The sequence below is a fragment of the Lolium perenne genome, chromosome 6 (genome assembly GCF_019359855.2).
Source record: "Lolium perenne isolate Kyuss_39 chromosome 6, Kyuss_2.0, whole genome shotgun sequence".
NCBI lineage: Eukaryota > Viridiplantae > Streptophyta > Magnoliopsida > Poales > Poaceae > Lolium > Lolium perenne.
The window spans coordinates 68,116,674-68,125,694 of record NC_067249.2 but is presented as its reverse complement, the minus strand read 5'-3'; the positions used below and the strand labels follow the sequence as shown (position 1 = coordinate 68,125,694).

General features: G+C 49.6%; 2 protein-coding genes across 3 annotated transcripts; one reads left to right on the top strand and one right to left on the bottom strand.

The window, feature by feature from the left end:
* Positions 1-1,942, top strand: LOC127307587 (mitogen-activated protein kinase kinase 9-like). Of its 2 annotated transcripts, none has more exons than XR_007855680.2 (2): positions 1-1,351; positions 1,469-1,942. XR_007855680.2 is itself a non-coding variant. In XM_051338320.2 (2 exons), the coding sequence occupies exon 1, from the start codon at positions 254-256 to the stop codon at positions 1,274-1,276; it is 1,023 nt and encodes a 340-aa protein (XP_051194280.1). In that variant the 5' UTR covers positions 1-253; the 3' UTR covers positions 1,277-1,318; positions 1,469-1,942. The 2 variants fall into 2 exon arrangements, 1 of the variants encoding a protein (XP_051194280.1); XM_051338320.2 differs by having other exon boundaries at positions 1-1,318.
* Positions 1,943-4,991: 3,049 nt separating this feature from the next.
* On the bottom strand, positions 4,992-5,481 carry LOC127307586 (histone H4). The gene has a single exon (XM_051338319.2). It carries the CDS (start codon positions 5,430-5,432, stop codon positions 5,121-5,123), a length of 312 nt encoding a protein of 103 aa, XP_051194279.1. The 5' UTR covers positions 5,433-5,481; the 3' UTR covers positions 4,992-5,120.
* Positions 5,482-9,021: the final 3,540 nt, after the last annotated feature.

The following is a 9,021-nucleotide window of genomic DNA, read 5'->3' as shown; positions in this document are numbered from 1 at the left end:
TGCACGGACCGTAGTGGAGCAAAACTGCAAATGCAAAAGAAAAGGGAGGACAGCCAGGCTGACAGGGCTCTACTACCCCAGACGGAGTTTGAAAAACATGCTTCCTTCCTTGGTCTCTACTCCAAGTCACTTTCCATGTTCGATCGCTCGCTTCTCTCCGTCACAAGTATAGCGCTGGCTCACAGCTAGTCCTCGTGAATTGCTGCCTGCCAGGGTGATTGCCTCCGTCAAGAACCAACCCGACTGCATCCGCATGGCGCCCGACGCCGACGGGATGGTGCCCAGCATGCCCCCTTGCGCGCCTCACCTCATGTTCTGCCGGCCACACGCCGCCGCGCCTCACACCGTCATGTCGCCACCTGCTATCAACGACGAGGAGGAGAGGCGCCTGAAGCTGTCCGACTTCGAGTGGCTGGCCGACCTCGGGGAGGGCGCCAGCGGCGTCGTCACCAAGGTGTGCCTCCGCGGCACCGCCGCCGTCTTCGCGCTCAAGGTCGCCCACTACCCCGCCGCCCCGGACGCGGCGCGCGAGCACGACGAGTCCCTCCGCCGCGCGCGCGGCTCGCCCCACGTCGTCCGCTGCCACGCCGTCCTCCGCGGCGGCCGCGGCGAGCCCGCCTGCCTGCTCGAGCTCATGGACGCCGGCTCGCTCGACTCCGTCCTCCGCCGCCGCCGCCACCCAGGCCTCCCGGAGCCCGCGCTCGCCGAGGTGGCCGCGCGGTGCCTCGCGGGGCTGGCGCACCTCCACTCGCGCGGCGTCGCGCACCTCGACCTCAAGCCCGACAACCTCCTCGCCAGCGCGCGCGGCGACGCCAAGATCGGGGACCTCAGCGTCTCGCGGACCTTTTCCCTTTCCCCCGGGGACCGCGACCGCTCTCGGGTCTCCATCGCCGTCGGCACCACCGCCTACATGAGCCCGGAGCGGTTCGCGCCCAACGCCCAGGCCGGCCCGCGTGGGGCCTGCGCCGCCGACGTCTGGAGCTTGGGCCTCACCGTTCTCGAGCTCTTCACGGGACACCGAGCCTTCCTGCCTGACGAGGACAGACCGTCCTGGAAGATGCTCAAGGAGGCCATCTGCCAGGGTGAGCCACCATCGGTGCCGGAGAGCGCGGCGTCGTCGCCGGAGCTGCGTGGGTTCGTGGCGGCGTGCCTGAAGAAGGAGCCCAGGAGGCGTGCCACCGTACCGCAGCTGCTCGCCCACCCGTTCGTCGCGCGCCGGGACGTGCAGGCATCGCGCCGCGCGCTTCGGGAGATCATCACGGAGGAGACCATGTAAAAGAGCGGGCTGCAACACAGACTGTCACTTGCATCCTTGACAGTATGTGTCAGTCTTATTGTTTTATTCTTGACAGTATGTGTCAATCTGTTCTTTTTCTTGTAATGTTCAGATAGCTGCTTGATCCCAGTGAATTCAGTGACATCTTTTGAATTGAGTATCTACCCTGATTAAAGTCAAGTTCATCTCTAGGGAATGGCGAACTTACTTGAACAACCGCTACAATAAATGGAAGCTGCTTGCTATTGCTACCAACAACACTGAAAATCAAGATGGTGAAAAGCAGGGACTTGCAGTTCTAGGGGAGCAAAATGCAGTTGCGATTGGCGGTTAATTTGAGCATCCATGCAAGGAGGATAGTTTATGCAGTGTGCAGACCAAGGGAGCTATTCTGGTTGAAGAAAATCGAGATTCTGCTACAGTAGTTCAATTCAGTTTGCTTTGTAGGTTGCAGAAAGTTGCAAGTCTGAGACAATTCTTCATTCATAGGGTTTTTTCGGTTCTGTTATTATGTACAGTAGTACTTTCGTTTTTCTGGAGTATCTATACTTGGGGTGGTTGGGAGAATAGAGCTCAGTTCTTTCTCGGTGGAGATGTTTTCTGTTTTGAGATGGCATTAGGAATTGTACCTAGAGGTTTGGTAAGACTTTTTGCTACCAACACAATGGTTGTGGTGCATCTTCTATTTTGAAAGTGAATGCTAGCATTTCAGTAGTATTATTTTCTATCATGCTGCCTTGGCCACGCCTATCTGTTTGCTTAGATTATTAGCCAGGGATGAATTTCTCTCTTTGTGATAACATTAGTTCTAGATAGTTTGATAAAGCTTCTAGATTTGATACTGCTACCTGGGTCACAGCTGCAAATCATATGCTCTGTGATGTTAAACCAGGAACAAGGAACACTTGATCTCAAAAAAAAAGGAACAGGGAACACTCTTAAATAATCAAATGAAACGACAGAAGTAGAGGTCACAGTGCACGTAGTTAATGGTAATTGCCTTATCTTCAGTGGGATACAGCATCACAAATTCACAATATGCAATTAGACTGTATTTTTGATTCCCATATTCAGAATTTAGAGAGTAAAGGGCATGCGAAACATTATCTGCAGCTGAGTATATTACTCAGTCTGAGGTAAGTAGCATTGTTCATCGGGCACTGCAGTAGTAGAAAAATTGAGAAACCAAGTTGAATAGTGTTCCCTGTTCCTTTGACTAACCAAGTTGAATAGTCGTTGTCAACTGTCAAACAATACATCCAAACATACCTAAAATTGTTTTCACGTGTTATGAGCCTGTAGTATGAAATAACAACAATGAAATAAAAGGCAAATGACAATGTCATACAAAGTTCAGTAAGAAAGCATGACAACAGTAGCCTAATATTTGAACTAAAAAAAATAAGTGAATACAGGTTTAACACTGGTGAGTCGGACGATTATAAAGATTAGCATCAACATAGTTCAAACTGTCTAATTGTGACAAACAAGAGAAAGTTCAACATAGTTCAGATAACACTCGAAAAAGTAATGATACCAGCTTGTCACTTGCACGCTGTCACTTGTGTTCTTAACAGTATGTGTCATTCTATTGTTTTTTCCTTCTAATGTTCATATGGCAGCTTGATCCTGGTGATTTCAGTGACACCTTTTGAATTTAGTATCTACCTTGATTAAAATCAAGTTCTCTTCAGGGAACGAAGGACTTACTTGAAGTACCGTTACTGACTGTTCAGATCATGAACGGAAAGCCGCCTGCAACCAAATATCAACAAAACTAAAAATCAAGATGTTGATGGAAAGCAAGGACTTGCAGTTGTAGACTTGTAGTGTAGGGGAGCAAAATACTGTGGCGGAAAACGATGTGGCAACGATCGTAGCTGTAAACAGTGTTGCACCGACAGATGCAAATCCAGCAGTGATTTGAATTGGCTGTTAATTTGAGCATTACATGCAAGGAGGACGCTTATACAAGGTGCACCGAGCTGCCGTGGTTGAAGGCAATCGAGGTTCTGCTAGTTAAATTCAATATGCTTTTAAGGTTGCAGTAAGTTGTAGGCCTGAGGAAATTGAGGATTCAATTAGTGGGGTGTTTCAACTATGATACAGCTTCTAGATATGATTACTGTCCCTGGGAATGTATGTCTTCGTAAGTGCAAATCCTATGCTCTTGTGATGTTAAACCAGGAACAGGACTTTGAAATAATCGATTGAAAACAGTAGCAGCAGAAGTAACATTGAGGGAACCTGCATATAGTTAACGACAATTGCCTCATCTTATAAAACCTTGTGTACTGTGAAATCAATATCATGCTGCAAGAGCGCAGCCTTTGGAAACAAATGGTGAACTAGAGATAACAACTGTTGGTTGCTGCTGAGGGAATACAGATGGTTCATGTTCCTGATGTTCATGATAAATGCAAGAGTTTGGCTCAGGATCTAGCAATAGCAACCTCTGATTTTTGTGTTAGTGAGGCAAACTGTGCTGCTGATGAACTCGCGAGGAGGGGACGTTAGACACGCCGAGAAACTCCTGGTTTTATGAGCCGCCTGATTTCAGTTGCCCTACCTTGTAAAAGATGTAATGGTGTTCAGCAAAATAAGAACGTTGATGTTTCTGTAAGAAATAAAGGATACATCATGACAATATGCATAGGACTGTATTTTTTTATTCCCATATTCTGAAGTTGCAGATGGAAATGGCATGTCAAACATTATCTGCAGTTGAGTATAGTACTCTTTACATAAGTAGCATTGTTCATCCTGCACTAGTAGAAGAGTCGAGATATCAGGTTGAATAGTATCAAATAAAACATACAAATATACCTAAAATTGTTTACACTCCCGTGCTATGAGTCTGAGATGCAATAACAAAGGGCAAAATACGATTCGGAACACGTTCTGCTAAAGCATGACCCTAGTGTGGCATAAGAATTGAACCGAGTCTGTCAAGTATAGGCAGCTTTAACACTGATGAGGCAGATGATTGTAAGGAATAGTATCAATAATTGCAGTTTACGCTAGCTTATTAAAAATGACTGCACATTTAAAGATTTGTGACAAACTAAGTTCACTATAATCCAGATAACAATACACGAAGTTATGAATTTCAGAGTGGAGTAATTTTTTTGAAAAGGTTGGAGTGGAGTAGTGGTGTTCACTAAAATAAAAAGGTTGATCTTCCTGTAAAATAAAGGAGTTGTAGTTTGCAGTTGTAAGTGGGATACACCATCACGCTGCATAGGGCTCTAAACTGTATTTTCGATACCTATATGCCGAACTTGCAGATGGAAATGGCATGTCAAACATTATCTGCAATTGAGTGTAGTACTCTTTACATGAGTAGCATTGTTCATCCTGCAGTAGAAGAGTTGAGATACCAAGTCCAATAGTGTCAAACAGCACATTCAAACATGGGCACTTAAAATAGTTTGGGTTATTAGCCTGTAAGATGCAGATTACAATTACGGGACATGTTCAGATATAAAGAATGACAGCCAGTGGAAAAAATATTGAACTGGATCTGTTGCTTTAACACTGATGAGGCAGATGATTGTAAAGATTATACATTCAGATTTACAAATTGTAAAGAAACTTTATTTCATTTGCATATTCCAGACAACAATCGACAAAGTAATAATGTATCTGAAGGATAAAAACAAGCGAAGTTCAGGAACAGATATTTCTACACAAGCACAGTTGACACGGAATCAACTATCCAGCAACACCTAATTCATTCATTCATTCATCCATATGCAACAATTTCCTTTGCAAACTACAGGTAAATCGAAACACCAGCAGGCTCTAGGCACAGGCCGACCCAGCTAAAGAGAAACAACCAAGCTCAGCCTCCGAAGCCGTACAGGGTGCGTCCTTGGCGCTTGAGCGCGTAGACGACGTCCATGGCGGTGACGGTCTTGCGGCGGGCGTGCTCGGTGTAGGTGACGGCGTCGCGGATGACGTTCTCGAGGAAGATCTTGAGGACGCCACGGGTCTCCTCGTAGATGAGGCCGGAGATGCGCTTCACGCCGCCACGGCGAGCCAGACGCCGGATCGCCGGCTTGGTGATGCCCTGGATGTTGTCGCGGAGGACCTTGCGGTGGCGCTTGGCGCCGCCCTTGCCCAGACCCTTGCCTCCCTTGCCACGGCCCGACATTGCTGGCTGAGTTGGAGTTGCTGGTGGAGGATTTCGAATTGGGGATTGGGGATGGTGTGGGGAAAGATGCGGGTGGTGGAGCGTATTTATAGCGGAAGGGGCTGGGAGTTTGGGCGCGGAGATGAAAAATTGGTGATCCTTTGGAGGCGGGAAGTGGAGCGTTGGATTTGGATGGGTGGTGGGGATTGCGCGTGGGTGGGAGGAAGCGGGGTTTGATCCGTGGGACTTCCAACGGAAACATGTGATTGGCTCCTTACTTGGGAGGTCAGATTGCTGATGTGGCATAGCGTAATTTTTTATTTTTGAGGGAGTAGCATAGCGTGTCATGAGTGGGCTCGTTTTCAGTGGCATAGCGTGTTTGTGTCATGAGTGGGCTCGTTTTCAGCCTAGGCATCGTAGAGTGAGAGAGTGTAGAGGTTTGGCCTTATTTTAAAAATCACCGATATATTGTTCCCTCCGTTCTATCAAACATGACATGTCGCAACCTACATTTTACAAAAAAAAATCTGTTTATTCCTACCAAACCATTTGTCCTCCATGTTATCCATTTCCCCCCTCGCTAAGTCGTCTCCTGAGTTGTCGCCTACTCCGATGCTCCCACTCCGGCCAGCGGCCTTCTCACGCGTCACGCAACTCTTCTGCGCCTCCTCTCGGTATGCTTCCTCCTCCGATCCCTCCTTTTGATTCTATCCCTCGGTCCTCCATCCGCACATCCACCACCCTAGCCTAAAAAACGATGCCTTGGAGGTGACGCGGTGGCTCCTCCACAAGTTCTTCGCCTCGAAGCAGTGGCGGGAGTACGTTGCTCCCGCGGCGACGCTCAAACTGGAGGGCATGGAGATGACACCTGCTTCGACTGTAGGTGTATTGTCGGAGGGATCGCCCGCTTCGGGAAAGGTGGCCTCGTGCCCCCGTCACTAAATCCGCGCCGCCACACCCGAGGAAGAAGAGGAAGTGCAAGAAAAAGAAGAACAGGAAGAAGAGCGCCGAAGGGGGCCACTCCAGTGAGCTTTATGTTCAAGGTTCTTTGGTCTCACATGGTTGATGTTTGGGGTGGTTGTGCTGGTAAATTTAGTTTTCTTGGGTTTGCTTTGCATAGGCTGTGGAGGGGTTCAGTGTGTTCAAGGGAGCGGAGCTGAACGATGTTGTGTATGACTCCGTGAAGCTGGAGCTCTGGAAGGATGTTGGTACGGAAGCTGAAAAGAGACGGAAAGAAAGTCGAGAGGCAAATTGAGATAATGCTCGTGATTATCTTCCTTGTGTTTTGGCAAGTGTGTTGGCAAAAAAGTGTATATATATATATTATGTCGGTTCCTGGAAAACTAGGATACCACAGATCCACTGAATGTGGAACCCTGCGCACCGTACTCACGTTGTTGGAGGATCCTTGCCCTTAAAATATGTCAAGAACCTGGGAGGCTTCCCCTGATCACTTTCTTCTGGTGGTAATCGTCAGCATTGACGAATTCCTCTATCCCCGGGAAAGGATTTAAGGGTATTCACTACTAGGAAAACAACAATAGATAAATGTGTTACTCGTGGCGCACCAAGGTGGTGCCCCACTGGTATATACCCGTGGTGCACTATTTCTGCACCAAGGTGGTGCCCCACTGGTATATACCCGTGGCACACTAGAAATAGGTGTGTCATGGCTGATGAGCTACCCGTGGCATGCGTTAGAATATGGTGCGCTAGGCCTATCCTTCGGCCGAGCTGGCCAGGGAGGTCGCACTTAGCCGTGGCGCACCACATATTCTCTATCCATCGGATCCCGACAAACACAACATATAGCATTACAGATAGATGATCTTGATCATGTTAGGCAGCTCACAAGATCCGACAATGAAGCACATAAGGAGAAGACGACCATCTAGCTACTGCTATGGACCCATAGTCCAGGGGTGAACTATTCACTCATCACTCTGGAGGCGATCATGGCGGTGAAGAGTCCTCCGGGAGATAATTCCCCTCTCCGGCAGGGTGCCGGAGGCGATCTCCTGAATCCCCCGAGATGGGATTGGCGGCGGCGGCGTCTCAGTAAGGTTTTCCGTATCATGGCTCTCGGTACTGGGGGTTTCGCGACGAAGGCTATATGTAGGCGGAAGGGTAGGTCAGGGGGCCACATGAGGGCCCCACACACCAGGGCCGCGCGGCCAAGGCCTGGGCCGCGCCGCCCTGTTGTGGCGGCGCCTCGTGGCCCCACTTCGTAAGTCCTCCGGTCTTCTGGAAGCTTCGTGTAAAAATAGGCCCCTGGGCGTTGATTTCGTCCAATTCCGAGAATATTTCCTTTGTAGGATTTCTGAAACCAAAAACAGCAGAAAACAGCAACTGGCTCTTCGGCATCTCGTTAATAGGTTAGTGCCGGAAAATGCATAAATATGACATAAAGTATGCATAAATCATGTAGATATCATCAATAATGTGGCATGGAACATAAGAAATTATCGATACGTCGGAGACGTATCAGCATCCCCAAGCTTAGTTCCTGCTCGTCCCGAGCAGGTAAACGATAACAAAGATAATTTCTGGAGTGACATGCCATCATAACCTTGATCATACTATTGTAATCATATGTAATGAATGCAGCGATCAAAACAATGGTAATGACATGAGTAAACAAATGAATCATAAAACAAAGACTTTTCATGAATAGTACTTTCAAGACAAGCATCAATAAGTCTTGCATAAGAGTTAACTCATAAAGCAATAAATCAAACTAAAGGTATTGAAGCAACACAAAGGAAGATTGAGTTTCAGCGGTTGCTTTCAACTTATAACATGTATATCTCATGGATATAGTCAATGTAAAGTAATATAACAAGTGCAATATGTAAGTAGAGAGTGGATTTGGTGTTCAGGGGGGTACGTGCGCACCCCCTAAACAACGTTGGATTTGCTTTTAGATTCGCTCTCTCACAGTAGATGCTGACGGAGAAAAAACGGCCGTGAAATCCTAATTCATCCCCTCCTCTCCTCTCCTCTCGTTCCCATCCCCAACTCATCCTCAAGCCCCGACGCTGCCCAGGAACGGCCGCCATGGGCGCCTCCGCACCGACGCCGGGGACTCCCCTCGCCACCTGCGCCTCCGGGGCACCCTCCCCTCCTCCACGCCGCCGTGATCCTGCAGCGCCTGCCGCCCACCGCCGCGGCCGCGGTGGCCAAGCTCCTAGAGGAGGCGCGCTGCGCCGACGCCGGGGACTCCCCTCGCCACCTGCGCCTCTGGGGCACCCTCCCCTCCTCCACGCGGATGCGCTACTGCGGTGAGCTCTGCCCCGATTTGCATTGGCGACGGCAGCACAGAGGTCCCGCCGACGCGCTTGAGGAAGGCGATGAGCGCGGCGTCGCGGGCGGCCGAGGCGGCCCGCTCCCGTGCGTGCTGCTCCCGTTCGCTGCTGATGCACGGCCATGACTGGTGCGATTCAGGCGCTGCGCATGGCCGCCGCCTCCCGTCCGATTCAGGTCAACGGCCGTTCGATTCAGGCCGCCGGCCGTCCGATTCCGGCCACCGCCATCGCGGCCGTCCGCCGCCGCCCCGGCCGTCCGATTCCGGCTGCCTGTTCTCTCCGGGCCGCCGCCGTCCCGACTGTCT

Excerpts from the sequence above, each read along its gene's own strand:
- LOC127307587 (XM_051338320.2), top strand. The coding sequence starts at position 254 with ATGGCGCCCGACGCCGACGGGATGGTGCCCAGCATGCCCCCTTGCGCG.
- LOC127307586 (XM_051338319.2), bottom strand. The coding sequence starts at position 5,432 with ATGTCGGGCCGTGGCAAGGGAGGCAAGGGTCTGGGCAAGGGCGGCGCC.